General features: G+C 32.2%; 2 protein-coding genes across 17 annotated transcripts in view; both read left to right on the top strand.

The window, feature by feature from the left end:
• The window catches only part of LOC112004420 (uncharacterized), an 85,330-nt gene that overhangs the window by 16,133 nt on the left and 48,281 nt on the right, over positions 1–20,916 (top strand). For 14 of the 16 annotated variants that reach the window (XR_010630094.1, XR_010630090.1, XR_010630089.1 and 11 more), the window contains 4 exons: positions 351–695; positions 1,072–1,126; positions 1,250–1,393; positions 1,484–2,327. The exons of 1 other annotated variant lie outside the window; for it this stretch is intronic. The gene's annotated coding sequence lies outside the window, so the exon portion shown is untranslated. Of the gene's footprint in view, positions 1–350; positions 696–1,071; positions 1,127–1,249; positions 1,394–1,483; positions 2,328–20,916 lie in introns of those variants that run through there. One more of the 16 variants, XR_010630083.1, reaches the window with a different exon arrangement.
• LOC112025889 (putative disease resistance protein RGA3) lies at positions 13,661–17,567 on the top strand. Its single transcript, XM_024058572.2, has 2 exons — positions 13,661–16,653; positions 17,359–17,567. The coding sequence occupies exons 1-2, from the start codon at positions 13,801–13,803 to the stop codon at positions 17,419–17,421; spliced, it is 2,916 nt and encodes a 971-aa protein (XP_023914340.1). The 5' UTR covers positions 13,661–13,800; the 3' UTR covers positions 17,422–17,567.

Here is a 20,916-nt window from a genome sequence, read left to right as displayed (position 1 = left end):
AATTTGGAATTTTGGTAAATATTGTTGCCTTTCCTTTGGCCTCAATTCAATATAATGCTACATTGCATTAATGGTCATACATCCAGCTCACAGAAAATTTACTATGATATTCTGTATTGTGTACTCCTTTCTGAGAATTTGTGGACGAGGAATAAAAAAACCAGATTGATCTTGAGATGGGTTGGAGCTTAAAACTTTAATTGTTTGCTGATTAATGATTATTTTCAATTGATAGAATCATTTTGATGTCAAAATAAGAAATTTCCTTTGTATTTGTAGTAATTTGTTGAAATTTTTTATTTCCTACGCTTTTATCCTGAAGCAACAACTTGTTTGTAAAACTTGTGCAGTCTAAACCTATCGGAGAAATGTAGTTTATACTGGTCAAAGCTGTTAAGCAGCGAAGCACCTCAATATCCACGTCTTACATTCTGGTGGTCAAAGATAGCTAATTGAGAAAGCTCCATAGGAAGAATGGCAAGTCTTTATGCGGCAGAGTGACAGAGCTCCCTTTCTCTTCTCGCTGAAGCTCTGTCCTTGTTTACAAAGCTCTGTACTCAATTCATACACACAAATGCTTCAAGATCAGGCTCTAATCAACAATGTAAATGTAACATGTCATGGATGTCAAGATGAAAACCTGTCGAGCAGTGACATATGAATAGGAAACCTGGCAACTGGCTTTATGTATACCTGTAAATTTTTCTTTTCCCATCTTTTTGTTGTTTGAATATGAATGACTGGTTATCAAGTTTGTCATATAGGACGTGATTTCCAAAGTACTTAAATTGCTTGTGTTAAGAAGTAGAATTTACATGTATACTCTGATACTTCTTTTAAATTTCAATTTTTTGAACACTACTAAGAATATATAATTATATATATATATGTATTATGTGTATTTCTGGGGAGAAGCCCAAGCAGTGGGATTCTGTTCTTGCTGTGGTTGACAGTGATTCCAAGATGTCTCACCTAAAGATCCGTTTCCGGATTTAGGCCCTTGAAGCAAAATCTTCTTGTTTGTTTATATTGTTACTCTCAAGGAAACTTGAGTGGCATTCATTTTTACAGCTGCAGATGAGAAAAACCAAGGGAAAAAATGTTTGTGGATATTTGCCTCTAGGAGGTAAGGTCTTACAATTATGACTTCCCCTTTCTTGCCAGGATTTTCTTCCCTTATATAACACCGTTAATAAGTGCTTGTGTTTACTCCACCATTACCCCTCCTCTCTCTCTCATCCCCTTTTAGAATCTGTAGAGGAATTGACACCTTCTGCCAGAGTTACAGCCATGGAAACAGACTCAGAAGATCCCAAGTTTCCTGATGCCAAAGCTGCAGAGACACCAGAATCTGCAAGTGTAGAGCACCTGGCTACAAGATCAACGGACCAAGGTGATTCATTTTCCAGACAGGCTTTGGAATGGTATCCATATTTTTGTTTTTTAAGCTTCAAATGCTAACGCCCTTGCTTCTCTTTTGCAGATAAGGGCAAGGCAGTACTGCTCACCAAGACTGTCTGGATGTTGCTGCTGGAACCCAGGGCCTTGCTCCATCAGAGAGAGTTTTGAGCTTTGACTCTGACATGTTGACGCGAGTTGGTAATATGGCTGCATCTACCATGACAGAACTGGAAGCTTTCATGGAGAGGTTCGAACACAAGAAATACAGTGCTAGACTTGCCCCTCGGTTTTGGTCATTGGAGGACCCCCAAGCTGACTTTCATCGATTTAATCTTCAACAAGACTGTGTCATTCTGCTGGGCCAATTAGCGGGACGTTATGGGGACTTTACTGCAGGCTTCAAGATTGGAGCAATCACTGACCATTTTATGATCAACCTGCTGTGTGAGGTCTTGATGGACATGCACCATTCAAGTTTGGACACCATCAATGAGACTAGGTTGCTAGAGTGGGGCAATGTAATGAGAGCTAGAGATGGTACAACCAGGCTAAGCTTGCTGTTCAGTATAAGGACTAAGGCTAAGCTTGAGGCTTTGGAGGTTAGGATTGCTGACTTGAAGAAGCTGTTGGGGCTGCGTTTATGTATGATGTACTGGTTGCGTTTGTTATCATGTAAGGGGCCTTCAAAGCTTAAAAATGCTTTCGTTACTTATCAAAATTTTAAGTTATTTGGGTTAGGTACTTGCTAGTAATCAATTTATAAAGTGATATTGTGTATGCTTGAAGTATTTCATTATATGGAAGTGTGCGAAGTACATAAGGTGACCATCAAGCGAGAAGAAAATACAAGATGCTATGTTGGGATAGTTAGTTGGATTATGTACTCTTCTATTGTAAGGCATATGTCGATATTTTATTCTTCATAATTTTTCTTTTTTTTTACTTATAACTAGTAGCAAACTTGATTGATATACAAAAAAAAAAATTTGACGAGTTGTTTTTTGTTAAGTGAAAATTGAAAATAGTAAATGAGACTTATAAGTGTTAGTCCCAAATTTTTCTTAAAATGATATGATTATTTTCTAACAAAATATAGTTGATATAATGTAATAGATTTAAAAAAAAAAAATTAAGCTATCTATATTTGTTATTTGAAAATGTTTAAGTGTTGCAAGTATTTTTTTTATGAAGCATAATACATTTTACATTCAATTATTAAATAATACAAGATATTTTGTAAATAGTGAAATTTGTGGTTTGAATTTGTTTATAGTGCTCCTTATAAACAGTTCATCTTCTATGTCTTGAATGACCCAAAGAGAAAGTAGATACAAGTAAACTCATTACTTATATTAGAAAAATAAAATACAATAATTTAATAACATGAGAAAGTTATAATTTTATCAAAAACCTACTAACATTATGCTAAAAATATAACATAATTGCTAATAAAGTAGCTTCTCTATCTACATAAACTTCTCCTCCCAAAGCATAACCAAAGTAGACTCAAGTGAACCAAAATGGACCATAGTAAACTGAAATGGACATAAGTGGATTGAAGGGACCATAATGGACCAAATAATTTTTTCTACTGGAGGATCATGGAATGAGGACACTCATGCAGCTTTATTACTTTATGCCAATATGCCTGCTAACTTTGGTAGCATTTGCAATCCTATTGCCTATCAACCAGATGGAAGATTGTTTACCATTAAAGTGTAGTATGTATTCTATATACAACTCTATTGACATTTGTAATGATGTTTCATCTAGATCAAATTATTTTATGTAGGACGGAAAAACGATTCATTAGAGGGATTATTTGGGTTTGTTCTCTGTTTTAAGCATCTCATTTCCTGTTTTTATTTGAAAATTTTCTAATAATGTTTGCAGTTAGTTTTAGTGATTCCTAAATGATTATGATTGGAACAACCTAGATTTTGACCCAAATCCATTTGGTATAATTACTAAAGATGGTTTTGAGAGGTTCGTTCTTTTTCGGTTTGATACAATGCTTCACATAGGCCTTTTCCCTTCCAATGTGGATTTTAATCAACTAATGGCAAACTTCGTTCTTTTTTAGAGATGTACTGTTCCACCAAATAGAGACTAGGAGAGTCATATAAGATGGCTTATTCATGGTAAGGTTCCCAATGTTGGTTGGAAAGTGATAGATCTCTAAACTTTTTCGAATAAAATCTATCATACACTTTATTTAAATCCAACTTAACGGCTTCAAAATCCATTGCAACCTTTCTTTCTAAGCATTGTCTTTATTTAAATCTAATTATAATATTTTCACTCACTCTTCTACCTCGGCCAAAGTCTACTTGGCTGGGATGGAAAATGTCATCCAGGAAAAGACACAAATGCTTAGTTAAGATTTTTCAAATGATTCAAACTACATTGCAAAGTGTGTTGCATAGGCTAATAGGTTGGAAGGATTTTGGGTATTAAGACCAGATTGGTGTGAACTAGTCCCTAGAGATGGTGCCCTTTAAGAAAACAATAGAATTATGGACACAACTAAAATTCTTACAATTTCACATAAATTAACCTACCACCTCACATATTGGCCACCACAATTTGTAATTTTAAAATTTTTTACTAGGTCATGTGCAATGTGATAGACTAATTTGAAATTTTTTTGTGTCCTAGAAAGACTATTAGAGCATTAACAATTAGCCTTGCAAATGGCATATATAAGCAAATTTTAGCATTGAAGTACTAAAAGGCCCCAACATTTGGCCTTGTATTGGTTTGGTTTCCTAAAAAAATTTAGAATTGTGCTATAGTACAATCACAATTTGTGATGGTACTGTAGCACAATTGAAAAAGGAAATAATATTTTTTTATTCATTCCTCTCTCCTCTCACTCTCTGTCTCACGTCTCAATCTGTCTCTCTCTCCATGTCTTAGCTTTTATTTATGTTTTGAAATATATTATTTTATTGTGTAGATATATTATTTTAATGTGTTGTATTGTAAAATAAAAAATTGAAATGTTAGGTGTATTATAAAATGGTATGGTATAATTGATAAAGTAGTTTTTTGAGATTGTAAAATAGAATAGGATAAAATTTCTGAATGGGAATGCTCTTAAGAAAATGATTTTGATATCCGATAGTACTAGGTAGGATATCCAATTCCAATTCCAAGCCACATTTCCAAGGTCCCTATTCTAATGTTCCTTAATGTGATGGGGCCAATCCAACCTACAATAGGACCAATTAAACTTAAATTTGATCCACCAAGACCAAAATTTAGAAGTCCACATTCCTCAATCATTCAAAACAATCTCTAAAAGCTTATTGCTTGGGCTCTAATTTGTGAAATGGACCTAACGCCCATTTTTCCACATTCGATAGCAATTCTTTACAATCTCCAACAATAACTATTCTTGATTAATTGAGCCCACAAAATGCGTAAAATGATCCCCTCTCTTGAAAATGAGGTGAATCATATGTGGCTATCAATTTCAAATAAAAGTTAAATGATTTTTGGGAGTGTCAGATTGGGTTCATATATGTCTTTTTTTTTTTTTTGGGTCTCACGATGGAGTACAAAGAAAAAGAAAAAGAACTATATTCCAAATTTAAAAAGTTCATGTCTTTTCTATCAGTGTCCCATCATGAAGGACTAAGAAAAACAAAAAAAAGAACTATAATCCAAAATTAAAAAGTTCAAATGTCTGTTTTTCAGGGTCGAAGGACAGAGAAAAAGATCTATAGTCCAAAGTCAAAAAGTTAATGACTTGTCAGTGGGTTAAAGAGAAGAAAGAGATGAATGTGGACCGGGAACTGATCATCCGCGTTGACTTCATTGACCAAACTTGGCCCTCATGTTTTTGAGATAGTAATTGCGTTGGATGCTTTGCTTATTGATAGTTGAATCACCGCATCAGACTCTTACTACAATACTCACTTTATAAATATAAGTGATTTATAAATATAAGTGATTGTAAGGTATGAAGAGAAATAATTGAGATTTAAATTTCTAAAAAGGAGTTTCATATACTTATATACTTAAATTAAGTTAAAATATAATTTTTATCTCGTAAAAAAAAAAAAAAAAGAAGAGAGAGAAAGAAAGAAAGTTGAAACAGCTGCTGCATATACATTTTAAAGCATTTTGGGTACTACTTAAATGAAATAAAGTAAACATCCATTTTGAGTACTGCTTAGATCAAATTTGTGTTTATTTGAAATCATATTACTTCAAAATAAACACAAATTTGATCTAATTTGGAGTTAGAATAAATATGAGATAACCATTTGAGATAAATATTCAACAAATTAATAAAAAAAACTTGGTTTGGATGATAGGGAAAGAGCCAGAAATATTCAATAAAAACTATTCTTGATTATTTAATCTACAAATATCAAAGCAATAGCTAATACACCAATCAATAATTATTTTAGGATAAGTAATGTTACATCCATACAATAGTTTCACAACAAATCTTAGATGGTAAATTATTGATGAATAAAAAAGTAATGTAACCTAATTTAAAACCAATAGTAGCATGTCACTAAAGATTTTATTCTAAAATTGTTGTGAAAATGTTGTAAACTTAGCATTACTCTTCTAGGAAACTACCATAATAATCAACCTCTTAAAAAAATTCGATTTTCTTTTAATCTTTTAATAACAGCTCATGCTACTTTGCACTCTTTCTTGTCTCAAATATCAACAAACTAAATACTAAAACAACGAATTGGAGGAATATATATATATATATATGTATGTATATATGTGAGTAGTCAAAAAAAATTATAAAAATGAAGAATATTGAACATATAATCCGAAATTGTTGAAATTAAGTCGATAAAGCCAACAACTCAGGGTCCCATGACGAAGGACAAAGAAAAAGAAAAAGAACTATAGTCCAACGCGCGCGTGGACTTCATTGACCAGACTTGGCTCTCACGTTTTTGAGATAGTGAATTGCATTGGCTCTCACAACATTACTGAAAAACTTGTGCAATGAACTATAATCAAAGAATTAGTCCGCTTATCCCATGCATATATAAGCACTATTTGATCTACAAATATCAAAGTAATAGCCAATAGTAATGTTACATTCATAACAGTTTCACAACAAATTCTATGTGGCTAATTATTATTCATGAATAAAAAAGTTATGTAAGCAATAGACCTAATTTAAAACCAATAGTAGTTTACCGCTTAGGATTTTTTGCCATAAAATTATTGTAAAAATATTATAAAGTTAACATTATTGTTTTAGAAAACTATCATTCCAATCAATCTCTTAAAAAACTCGATTTTCTTTTTAATGACAGCTCATGTGACTTTGCACTCTTTCTTATCTCAAATATTAACAAACTAAATACTAAGACAACAAATTGAAGGAAAAAAATTATATTTGAGTAGTCAAGAAAATTATGACAAAGTTAAAAAAAACATTCTTGAAATTAAGTTGACAATGTTAAAAAATCCTTGGACAATATTTTATAAGTCATACTAAATAAATATTCTACTTTGAATTTTTTGTTACGGGGGCCAATTTATTTTTGTTTGAAGTCAAATTCTTGAAGCTTTTAATTTTGATAAAAAAAAAAAAAAAAAACCACATACAATTTGTTAAATATTACTGAGGCTTGCCCGCTGGCTAATATAGCTACGTCCCTGATTGAATATTCGTTATTATATGCATGTGTTATTACCATGGTCTGCATAGTTGGCAACAGTATTCTTTGTGCTGTGTTGTTAATTTAAAATTACTTTTTTTTTCAAAAAAATTAATTTAAATTAAATCACATGTAAGTTTGCGGTGTTTGAACATATAACTTTGAAGTTTAGAGTTTTTCATTTGGTACTTAGTAGATATTTGTTAGGTTTTAAAGATTTATGATTAAATGTATAGAGTCTCAATTTGTATATGTTGGCAAACTGAGAACAAAAACATATCTAGAATAGGTGTTAGACATTGCTCAAAGTGTTTAAAGTCAAGTTTCAAGAATATTCAAGTTGCAGGAAAAAAGAAGTCATTTTCTGTGAAGCTTGATCGATCAAAAGATTAGGCTCAACCTATCGAAAATCGTAGAAAATTAATTTCTACAGAATTTTAAATCAAGCCCAAGGCCGTGAAAACATTTTGGGTTTCAGTCCAACACTCCTAAGTATAAAAGGAAAACCCTAACTACGTTTTGAAGAATCTTAGAAGACTTGTGAGTTACTCATGTGAGATCTGAGAGGTTCTGTACCTTTTAACTCTACAAGTGTCTATCGGAATAAGATCTACAATCAAGTACTAGTGGAATCTAGTTGTTGCAAGATCAGCAAGCGGTGATCTGAAACCTTTGAATGGGATCTCAAAGTCACAAATGTGAGAATTTGTGTTCTGTAAATCTAAGAGAGAATAAATTCGTAAATTCGGAGCTTACTCGTAGTCGTGTCAGTAAGTTACTACTGGAGGTAGCACTAGAGTTAGGGTTAAATATTTTGTAAAAACTTCAATTCTCTTTTAGTGGATTTGTTTTATCTTAAGGATAACTAAGTCAAATCCTCCCTAGGTTTTTACCTTGAGACAGTTCATTTCATTGGTTTTCCTAAGTGATCATATCGGTGTGCTCTTTACTTTTATGTTGTTGTGCATGATATGATCTTCTTCTGTTTAAGCTAGATCTCATAATTAACCTAAATAATCACTTAGCTAATATATTATGTTAAACAATCTGTTTTAAGGGGTCTAAACAAACAAACAATATTATCTTACATAATTAATTTGTTTCAAATTTATTCTTTTTTCCAATCAAATTATCAGTGATTATGCATTTTTTTTTTCTGTTTTTTTTCTTTCAAAAAATAGAATCTTTCAATACTCAGTTTTGATCCTACAATCTAGTCCAAATGACCGTATCATTTATCTTATGTAAGATCATAATCCTAATTATCATGGTGTGAATTGATGATGTACTACAACAGATGACTTCAAATTATCATTTGTATAAGAAAGTTGAATGGCAAGGAATGTCATAAAGAAATTTTTTCATAACATTCCTTTTAGCCCTTTAGACCTGAAAGATTAACCAATAAGACGAGTGCTAATTATCTACTTGACACAAACGCAAGTTAGGCCCATTAATTCCAAACTTATAACACATTCAAGCTCTTTTACATGAATGATTGAAGCATGGAGAATGGAGGTACCTGACCTTATTGAACAGCACAGGGCTGTACACAACGGTCAATCTTCAATCTACCTTCTTGATTAAGTTAAATCGTACGTTTTCTAAACATATGCGTGTATGTACAGGGTCATACGTCTGTTTTTCAGGGTCCCATGATGAAGGACAAAGAAAAAGAAAAAGAACTCTAGTCCAAAGTTAAAAAGTTATGACTTTGTCAGTGGGTTGAAGAAAAGAAGAGATGAATGTGAACTGGGAACTGAGCATGCCACGCGCGGACTTCATTGACCAGACTAATCATTTTTGAGATAGTGAATTGCATTGGATGCTTTGCTTACTGAAACAGCTGCTGCATATAGGACTATCTTTTTAAATATTTTTGAGTACTACTTATAATGAAATAAAGTAAACATCTTTAACTTCAAAATAAACACAAATTTGATCTAATTTGGAATTAGAATGAATATGAGATAATCATTTGAGAAAAATATTCAACAAATTAATATAAAAAAATTAAAAAAAAAAACTTGGTCTGGATTATAGGAAAAGAGCCAAAAATATTCAACAAAAACTAGTCTTGATTATTTAATCTACAAATATCAAAGCAATAGCCAATACACCAATCAATAATTATTTTAGGAAAAGTAATATTACATTCACAACAATTTCACAACAAATCTTAGGTGGCAAATTATTGATGAATAAAAAAGTAATGTAACCTAATTTAAAACCAATAGTTGCTTGTCACTTAGGATTTTGTTATAAATTTATTGTAAAATGTTGTAGACTTACATTGCTCTTTTAGGAAACTATCATTCCAATTAATCTCTTAAAAGAACTCTATTTTCTTTTAATCTTTTTAATGACAGTTCATACGACTTTGCACTCTTTCTTGTCTCAAATATCAACAAACTAAATACTAAAACAATGAATTGGAGAAATATATATGTGTGTGTGTGTGTGTGTGTGTGTGTGTGTGTGTGAGAGAGAGAGAGAGAGAGAGAGAGAGAGAGTAGTAAAAAAAATTATAAAAATGAAGAATATTGAACATATAATCCGAAAAAATTCATTGATGAAATTAAGTTGACAAAGCCAACAACTCGTTGAACAATATTTTATTACTCATACTAAATAAATATTCTACTTTTTATTTTTGTTAGGGGCCAAACTCTTGAAGCATTTAATTTTGATGAAAAAAAAAACACATACAATTTATTAAATGACAAAATTTGACTACAAACTTGATTGTAGCCTAAGGCTACAACTTCACTTAATATATTTTTATTGGATGTGAATTTTAATAAATTCACAATTGAATTACATTTTCTTCTTATATTTTCTATGTTTGCTAAATTTTCAAAAGAACAATGATCAATAGCTGTATCATCAATTAATTGTTTAAATAGTAATTTTTTGTAATATAAAATTATGCATAAAAAATAAATTTATAGATCATATGGTAAAATAATATCTAATTGAAAAAAAAAATTGACATGTATATTAAGAGCATAAAGAACATGTACAGTTAAATTAATTTTTTTAATCAAAGTTATAGTCTTAGGCTATAACCGAATTTGTAGTCAAATTTTATCATTTATTAAATATTATTGAGGCTAGACCGCTGGCTAATATATATCTACGTCCCTGACTGAATATTTGTTTATATATATATATATATGCTATTATTACCATGGTCTACATAGTTGGCAACATGATTCTTTGTGCTGAGTTGTTAATTTAAAATCACATTTTTTTCAAAATAAATTAAATTAAATTAAATTAAATCACATGTAAGTTTGCGGCGTTTGAACATCTAGCTTTGAAGTTTTTAGTTTTTCATTTGGTAAGTAAGTAGATATTATCTTACATAATTAATTTGTGTCAAATTTATTCTTTTTGACAATCATTCTTTAGCATGTAGTATTATATATTATAATTTTCGGTGATTATGTGCCTTTTTTTTTCTTTCAAATATTAGAGTCTGAGAGCATTAGCATCTGGTGATGCAAAAAAAAAAAAAAAAAAAAACCTATTTTGTATCCTCAAACATTATTTTATCTATTTTACTAACTCATTTTACAACTCATTCTACATTTCAGTTTTTATTTTTACATACAACCTAATAAAATAATATAAATTACCTAATAAAATAATATGCATCTTTCTTTTTCCTCCACTCACTTTTTCTTTTCATACACAACCACAAGATTAAAATAATTTTTTTTTTTTACAACCTATAAATAATAAGGTTGTATAAATGTAATCTTACTGTTTATAGGTTGCAAATTTTTTTAAGTTTATAAATCCAAATGAAGTAGGTTTTGAGTGACTTATTGTAAAATAGCAATTGATGAGTGTGAGCGATTACAATACTCGGTTTTGATTCTACAATCCAATCCACACAGTCCTAATAATGTGTAAGATCTTGATCCTGATTTCATATTGTGAATTGATATGTACCGCGTAGACTTTATTGACCAGAGACAGAATTGGCCTAGCTTGGGATAAAAGATTCCACTAAAAACTTTTACAAGACTACAATTATGGTGTTTTGGCTTTCCACCTAATTTTTGTTCATCTTGCTTTGAATAAGGCTAAAGGGAAATGTGCAGGCTAGGATAACGAGGGAAAAGAATATAATAAGTTAATGTGTTTGAAAGGATTTTGCAAACTAGCATTTCGAGTCTTTACGCTCGATTTTAGTCTAAAACTCGAGTCTTAAAGACTCGATTCTCACTTCTGAGTTGGAAGTATTAATTAAAATGCTTATATGGTATTTAAAAATGTCAAATAATTATTTTTAATAATATTTTAATGCCATGTCAACAAGTAAGGCACTCTGTCTGCCACATAGGAGGTTTCTGTTAATGAGTTGACGGCAAGGACCATTTTAAAAGCGATTTTCTTTTTTTAGGGACTACATTAGAACGAAATCAATTTTGGGATCAAAATGGAATTGACCTAAAATGTAAGGACCAAAAGTGCATTTTCACAAAAAAAAAAAAAAAAAAAAAAGAACTATAGTCCAAAATAAATAAAGTTTATGACTCTGTAGTATGTGGGGAAATTTAATTTTACTTGTCAGTGGGTTAGAGAGAAGAGATCAGTATGAACTGGGATTTGATCAAGTCTGGTGTGGTCTTCATTAGCCAGAGTTGGCCTCAAGGTTTTTAGATAGTGACAATGTGGTCTTCATTTGAATGTTGGACTAACTTTTAAAAAATTTGAGTGCTACTTAATCCATTATAAAGTATATATCCAAGACTTCAAAATGAATACAATTTTGACCCATTTGTATTTAGAATGAGTGAGAGATAACTATTTAGAAAATAGTATTCATTCTTATATGCTTGTGTTATTACCATGGTGTACATGGTTAGAAACATTGTTCCTTGCGCTCTAACGTTAAGTATGTTTTGGGTGTTGGAACATGTAATTTTGAAATTTGGAGTTTCAAGTTTGTCTGTGTATTAGTAATTTGTAACTTAGTAGTTATTACCTTTTATATTAATTTTTGTCAAATTTTTTCTTTATTTTTTTCTTCAACATATTTTGATAGTTAGATATAGCCTCTAGGTTTTTGATCCTCAATTCAATCCTACAATCCAATCCATGTGATTCTCTCTCTCATCCTATATAAGATTTTGATTTTGACAATCATGGTGTGAGTTGATGGTGGACTAAACCAAAGTTGGCCCTTAGATTTAAAATAGTGGATTGCAGTAAATGAAGATGGGCTACTTTTGAAAATTTGTATTGGAATACAATTATGGTGCCTTTGCTTTCTCCAACTATTGGTGTTGATTTTGCTTTTTAGTCCAGTTAGAGATACTTTACAACAAATTTAAATTGTGATAGAAAGCAACATAAAATAAGCTTCATCATTAATATCATTTTTATTATTTACTAATTATAACAAGCGACATTAATAGTTCAAAAAAATATTGTAAGCCTAGACTAAGTTTTGAAAGATTAGGTGAACTGGCACATCCACATACACAAAGTACTTGGGAGTCTAAAAGAGAGAAACGATTTGACATATGGTATTGTAGCATATTGTACTTATCTCCAAAAAAAAGCAAATGATTAGGTTATTTATTTCTTTTATCAGCTTAATAAATAAATTAATTAATTAAAATTCCACTTTTTCTAGGTGCACTATATTTTTGTTAACTTACAGTAAATAATCAAATAAAAGTTTCAGAAAAATTATTAAAATGCACGTGACGCCTTTTAAACTTCTTCCAAGTGACAATTTTTTTTTTTATACGTTCCAAGTGACAATTAATGCTTGTCACATTGCAATATCAAGGAAGTTACTGTGTGAAACCTTGAAAGAAGAAGTCATTGAACTTTCTAAGAATCATACCGGCCATTACGGTCAAACATTTCACGTTTGAGCTTTCCAAGCAAAATGGTAGACAATAAGTTTATAATCACAAAAATTTTCACAAAAAATATTTTAAAAATGTTGAAATAACCAGTTGTCAATATAAATAATAAAATAATATCAATAATAATCTGAAAAACAATAATAATGGAATAAATTTTACCCAGAACACCATCAAATGATATAAAATAAATAAGAAAAAAGAAGTATAGAATAGTACATAATAAAAAGGGTAATATGCAAAATTGACCTTCTAAGTTTATTTTGATTTCATTTCAGTCCTCTAATTTTATTTTTGTTCATTTCAATCCTCTAACTTTCAAGTTTATTCAATTAAGGCTTTTTTACCAACTTTTGTTATACATTGTGGTTAATTTTTTAATTTTATAAATTTTTCTTCAAATTTTTTAATTTTATAAATTTTTCTTCAAATTTTTTAAATTAAAAAAATTTAATTAATGATTGAAAAATATTTTTCAGTTTTTTTTTCTAAAATTTTAACAAAAGTTAACAGAAAGACCTTAATTGAATAAATGTGAAATTTAGAGGATTAAAATGAATGAAAGCAAAATTAAAGGACTAAAATGAAATAAAAAAATTTAAAAGATCAATTTTACCTTTTAACCTGGTAAAAAAGATGGGTACTTCTTTCCAAAAAAAAAAAAACCCGAAAGCAGAGATATAACCGAAAGCAGGGCTAGCCTAAAAAATAAAAATATATATTTTGGCTGCATCATTTTCCGACTAACTTTAATCTCCTCTTTGGTCTCTTCTTTCTTCAAGCAGTTGCCATTTGCTCTTTCAGTACTCTTGTGTAGTTTTGTTAACCAAACAAATTTCCATTTCCAACTTCTAACTATGGCTTGGGCTCTTGTTTCTGCTATCAAGGACCAGCTTAGTTCTCTCATTACTTCAGAGTTCACGTCAATTGCTGATGTCAAGGGAGAAGTCCAGAAGCTTGAAAGCAAATTCCACACCATCCAGGCAATGCTCAACGATGCAGAAAAACGGCAAGTGAAGGAGGAAGCTGTGAAGCTTTGGTTAGATAAGCTCAAAGACGTATCCTACCTGATGGACGACGTGTTGGATGAGTGGAACACTGCCATGATCAAAGCAGAGATTGGGAAACAACAAAAAGATGATGAAGAAAAAGCTGAAACTAGCAGTGCTGCTAAGAAAAGGAAGGTATGGCCCCTCATCTCAGTTCCTACTCTTTTGCAGCATCGTGCTATTGCTCATAAGATAAAAGAACTTAATGAAAAATTAGATGAGATTGACAGAGAGGGAGAGGTGTACACGTTTGTATTGACTAGGGGCAATGAAGAAGTTGAGAGACCAAGAACAACTTCCTTTGTTGATGTGTCTGAAATTCTTGGTCGTGATAAAGTTAGGGATGATCTAGTGAGCATCCTATTGGGCAAGGGTAGTAAAGAAGTAAGAAACCCCCATGTCATCTCTTTAGTGGGCATGGGTGGTATTGGAAAAACTACTCTTGCCCAACTAGCCTATAATGATAATGAGGTGAAGGCACATTTTGAGATAAAAGTGTGGGTTTGTGTTTCTGACCCTTTCGATCAGTGCAAGGTGGCCAGAGAAATCCTTGAATCTATTGAACATCAATCCCCCAACTTGACTGCATTGCAAAGTCTGTTGGATAGAATTTGCAATAAAGTTAGGGGAAAGAAGTTTCTTCTTGTCTTTGATGATGCGTGGACAGAAGACTCCATAATGTGGGAGCCATTCAGAATTGCACTCAAATATGTTGCCCAAGGCAGTAGAATTATAGTCACCACACGTAAAAGCAGAGTTGCGGAGATTATGGGAAGTGCGAGCATAATTAATTTGGAGGTATTGTCTGAAGAAGATTGTTGGTTGGTGTTTAGAAAAATAGCATTTTTTAATAGGGATCCTAGGCAATGTGAGCAACTAGAAGGCCTCAGTAGGCAAATAGTAGAAAAGTGCAAAGGCTTGCCACTTGCTGCAAAGACTCTAGGGAGTCTACTGCGGTTCAAGAGAAGTATAGAAGAATGGAGGAGAGTTTTGGATAGCAATTTGTGGGAATTAGAAGTTGGGGAAATAGAAAGTCTTTATGCACCGTTGTTACTGAGTTATTATGATTTATCCTCACCATTGAGACGATGCTTCTCATTTTGTGCTGTTTTTCCAAAAGATTATGTCTTTTCTAGCGATGAGTTGGTATTTATGTGGATGGCACAAGGATATATCAGCTCGAAGACAAATATGGAGATGGAAATCATTGCTAGAGAGTACTTTGAAAATTTAGCCATACGATCTTTCTTCCAAGATTTTGAGAAAGATGAAGATGATGACCAAATAATAAGGTGCAAAATGCATGACATAGTGCATGACTTTGCACAATTAATATCAAAAAATGAATGCTTCACAATCAATAGTGACATAGACTTGGGAGTAGATTATAAAAATGCCCGCCATTTGCATTTAAAAATTTTGGAAAATGCCAAATTTCCTGAGTCCATTTTTAGTGCAAAAAATTCACGCACCCTCATTTTTGCATGTCAAGGTGGTTATAACTTATCTACTTTATTCCAGCATTTTAGATGTTTACGGGTGTTAACTTTGTTTTGTGGATATCATAGTATGTTAACGGAACTTCCAGATGCAGTGGGAAATTTCATACATTTGAGGTATCTCTATTTAGTCCATTATTGTGGAGTTGCATTGCCTGAAACCATTTGTAATCTTTTCAATTTACAAATTTTGCATATTGAAATAGCTGGTGGGTTACAGAAATTGCCACAGGGGATGGATAAATTAATTAACCTAAGACATTTTAAGTTGGATTACGAAACCCTTGGGTGTCCAAATATAAATTTCCCAAGAGGGTTTGGGAGATTGACTTCTCTTAGAACATTAAAGTATTTCAGCGTAAATGGTGAGGATGATAGCGAAAGATGTAAACTGGGAGAATTAAGAAATTTGGACCACCTTCAAGGGACTCTTGAAATAGATGGGTTGGGGAATGAGGTAGATCAATGTGAGGCCACGAATGCACAACTGAAGAAGAAGAGAAACCTTCGTACTTTGAAGCTATTGTTTGACCCAGACAAAACGGATCCTAAGGAAATAACAAGGGGGATGGATGCATTAGTTTTGAATGCCTTAGAGCCACCTCCTAACTTGGAAGATTTAAGCATTCTTTACTACAAGGGACCGATAATGTCTCTTTGGATGGTGTCCTTGACCAATTTGAAAAAACTTTTTTTTGACTGTTTATTTATAGAGCATTTGCCTCCTCTGGGAAAACTTCCGGTCCTTGAATCATTGAAAATATGGGAGATTTATAGATTGAAAAGGTTAGGGGTTGAATTTATGGGAATAGAAGAATCCGAAAAGAAGGAGAAAGACGATATATCAATAACGCTATTCCCAAATTTGATATCTCTCGAATTTTACGGATTAATAGAGTGGGAAGAATGGAATGGGATTGGAGGAGAAGAAGAAGAAGAAGACTGTACTAGAAGATTCGCTATAATGCCACGTCTTCAACGTTTGAGTATCCGGTATTGCCCAAGGTTAAAGTCGCTGCCGAACTTCCTTCATACAATTCCATTACAGAATTTGAAGATGGAATGGTGTCCAATTCTCAAGGAACGCTGCAAAAGAGGGACAGGAGAGGAATGGCCCAAGATTTCCCACATCCCAAACATTGACTTTGATCCATTTGGCACGGTAACTTCTTTTGACGCTTCTTCTTCTTCTCCTTGGTCTTCTTCTTTTATTTTGCAATATATCAATATTAAGTTAATAAAAATGTTACCTTTCTGCCAAATTTCATACTGAAAAAAAAAAAAATGCTGGTTGATGAATTTATTTAGTTCTCAGTCATTTGAATTAAGCGATTTATTGTTTAGATTGGGTTATTTTGTGATTTATCTAAAATTTCTTAATAAATATCCAAATGATTATATTTAAAAATCTCATTCTTTTGCATATGTATTGATAGAAAACAACTCCAAGGCCTACCTCTTTCTATTTTATTTACGGTTTTCCGCATTTTATTGAATTAAAATGGTTCCCGTGATCTCCGTCTTGCGCATCTTCTTTTATTTTGCTAAATATATCTATTGATATTCTAATTGACTGCCAACCAGTCCTACAGATTAAAAATTTAATAACAACTTTAGTTAGATTCTGAGTAATTTGAATTAGGCGATTTGTATTTTGCCATATTCTCATAACTAGCAAAGCATGTGGTTCTTTCTCCAAAAAAAAAAAAAAAAAAGCATGTGTTTGCTTATATTCAGTCATCTTGTGATAATATCTAAAATTGTTTAGACTAATAAAAAATGATCACAGCAACAAATCTTACTCATTTGCATATAGATAAAACAACTCCAATTGCTCTTGCTAATTTCCTTCAGTTTGGGCATGTAGATTTTTTCAAGCTCGTCAGATGACGAAGATAGTGAAGAGGATGACGAAGAAGAGGACCTATGATTTCTGTGTTTCTAGGTTCAAGTAGAGATTTTTGGATGGCAATGGTGAAAGATGATTTGTTTGCATGGGCAAAGTTCATTCTTGGCTTGATTCAGTGATGCAAGTCTTTTTTAGCTTCTTTAAACTCTTCTTCTGCTTTGTCTTTTTTTTTTATTAGATCTAAATATTGATTAATTATCCTACTTATCTGTCAAAAATTCCCACAAAAAAAAAAAAAAACAAAGAAATACAATTGGAAGATAAATTTATAAGATTTTGGCCAAAATCTCAAAGACACTGACACCAATGGTTCAATCCTCTGTTCTCTTTTGTGTGTGCTTTTCATTTATGTATGAAATAACAACTCCTGATCACACTTCATTTATAATATTTTAACATTTGTCCTGTCAATTGTAAGATCAATGACCTTTTATATGGAAATAACTACAAATAGGTCCTTTCAAGTACATTTTTAAAGTTGTTAATGCTTTAATAGGATATCTTAATCTCCATAAATTTGTTGAGTGACTCTATAAACAAATTGAGGTTTTGTTCTCATTGATCGGCTTCAGCAAAGATAAACCTAATGTTTTAAAACACATACTTCAATGATTGTTAATTCTCAGTCCATGTAAATTTTGAAGCAGTATTGTCTTGTGTCCTACTGAATACCAATTTGTCAAAAAAAAAAAAAAAACTTCAAGCTCTAGTTTTTAGCCCATTGTCCATGGATTTGGGTCTAGAACAATTCTAAATATTCATTATAATTTGCATAGAATTGATAGTCAAGATAGTGGCATGATCATTTTCATGATGTTAGTTAATATCCCCTTCTGGTGAAATGAAGTGCTGATGTGGTACCATTTGTTTAACATTATTTTCTAATCCTATGCAATGCATTTTCAGGTTGCAGTTTTCTAGTTTCCCAATGTGTCACTGGTTGAAAGGTTCCGGTCTCTTCAAAATCATTGTTATTGTGAGTTTATTCAATTTACAATTAATCAATTTCAAGCAAAATATTATGATATTGATTTATAGAATTTTTGTTTGGGTATAAAAAGACAAGAAATTCCCGGTTTTCAGAGTTCATAAATTTAGCTACAAGTTCAGATTTTTGGATGATGATGATGAAAAATTATTGGCGTTTTGTGTGTGTGTCAGCAAGTTCAGCATCGGCTTGATTAGGCTTTGCAATTCTGATCAAGTCATTGGTAACACCTTCTTCTTCATCAGCTTCTTTTGTTTCACCAAAGTTGCAATTAATTATCCTACATCCCTTAAAAATTCCTTCAAAAAGATAATAATCACAACTTTGGAAGATTAATTTAAGATTTTGGCCAAACTCACAACGACACTAACACGAATGGTTCAATCTGGTATGCTCACTATATGCAGCTTTAGCAAAATGTGTGGAAGATTCTCTATTGAAAAGAAAAGGAAAAAATAATACCTGAATGAATGTTACTCAAATTTTAACTCGACATGTTGGCTTTCTTTTGTAGTCAATCTAAGTTGGCGACACATAAAATGAAATCTATGTAACTCTAGTCTTAAGAAGAAAGAGAGGAGCCCTCAAGGCTTTAAAATGTTTTTGTTACTTATCAAGTACAAAAGTTATAGGGTTAGGTAATTGCTATTTATCAAGTTATAAAGAAATATCATATGCTTCTTTCTTGTTTTGGGGTCTGAAGTATTTCATTACATGAGGTATATCATATGCTTATTTCGATAACAGCAGGAAAGAAGAAGAAACTACATATACTTTGGCTTTGTTAGTTGGATCATTTACTCCTCTACTTTGAGATATATCTTGATATTTTCTTGTTAATCATTTGTCTGTTTTTCCTTATCATTTTATCCATCCTTGATAATCTCATGTTAAATATATAATTCTTTTTTGCTTCATTTGAACCTAACATCTGATGCTAATATCTAGGGATGTACATTTTGTGATGAATCAAATTTTCACACATGGATGCACATTTGAGAAAGGGCCACGGAAGCAGGTCTTCTATCATTTCATAATGGAAGCAAGGAGGTGCATCATGGAACATATCATGTTCAATCCATATTATATGGTGGCAAATGAAACATGAGCTAGGTAATTGACCGGTTTTCAACTTGTGTAATTTCTGGCCTTATGCTTTTACGTTTGAAATTTGTTTGCTAATTTTCATGGTTTAGTGTTATACATTTAGGTGATTGATGAATGCAAAAGCATGCGGATTTCTTGTCTTAGTGATTGAAGAGTTTCGTGTCATGGAAGAGGGGGGAAGAGTGCGATGTTACTACCCGCAGTGGAGGGGATGAGATGATAAATGCTTGCTTTTCTTTTTACCATTGCTGGTTGTCCAATTTGGAATGACATTCAAAAATGGAAAATACCTGAATTAGTCACCAATATGTGCAAGGGAAAAAGAAGAAGAAGAAAGGCAATGAAGCCATATTACTATTGTTTGCTCTAGGCAATTCAATTCTGATTCTCCTGAAGTTAACTTTATGTTCTTCTTTTTCTTCTGATGCTATTGCATTTGCTTTTTAATTCATCCCCAACTACTTTTATTTCCAACCCTTTAGGGCCTAGGAATGTTTTGGTCCCATTCAATCAGAACATCATGAAAAATATTCCTTTCTCATTTAGTTTGATTCAATCTTAACATCAGGCAAAAGGCTTCATGTACAAAAGCCCCATTACTTATAAAAACAATGGTTCAAAAGCCCCATTATCACTTCAAAGATGCTGCAAACAAGCTTAACCTTTGATCTTGTTTTCTTTAGTAGTCCGTTTGATTTGGTTACATACGAAATGAAACTAGTTAATTTTTCAAATAACACCTTTACTGAGCCTTCCATCCATATTTTGAAGAAAGAGGGAAGCACCCATAGCCCAAACCCATCGTTCAATGCCTCTTTCATTCATCTAGTCCTAATGTTATGGGGTTATGAGTGATATGTACTTGCAATTTATCAAGTTCTTATGTCAATATTTTGTGCGTTTTCTTTGTCTTAGAGTGCAAAGTGGGGGAAGCAACCGGCAGCAGATATGAAGATATTACAAATACTTTGGATCAAGTAACAATCACAGAACAACATTCTTGGTAGTAAATCAAATCTTTATTGGTTTGTTGCGACTTCTTTGCTTTCTTATTTTCATCTGTCTCACTCGAGGAGTTTCCTCCACAGTTTGGTTTATTTCCTTCAAGATGTAGGTGTAGAGAGAGAAAGTTCCCGACCTATCACAAGCTGACACGTCACACTACCAAGACCACAAAATACAGCCAATTACAAAGCGCCACATACTGCTGCTAGGTTTTACTGTTGCCATTCAGAAGCCAACAGAAATTTGCCAAGTGTCATGCAAGAACCAATCATGCATCGGCTCGTGCAAGCGATGACACAAGCAGCCTCGCTCGTGCAAGCGATGACACAAGCAGCCTCGCACGTGTAAGCGATGACCCAAGCAACCTCGCACGTGTAAGCGATGACACAAGCAGCCTCGCACGTGTAAGCGATGAC

Source organism: Quercus suber, unplaced genomic scaffold (assembly GCF_002906115.3).
Source record: "Quercus suber isolate HL8 unplaced genomic scaffold, Cork oak 2.0 scaffold_132, whole genome shotgun sequence".
Lineage (NCBI taxonomy): Eukaryota > Viridiplantae > Streptophyta > Magnoliopsida > Fagales > Fagaceae > Quercus > Quercus suber.
The sequence above is the reverse complement of the archived record's forward strand: the minus strand, read 5'-3'. Positions and strand labels throughout refer to the sequence as shown.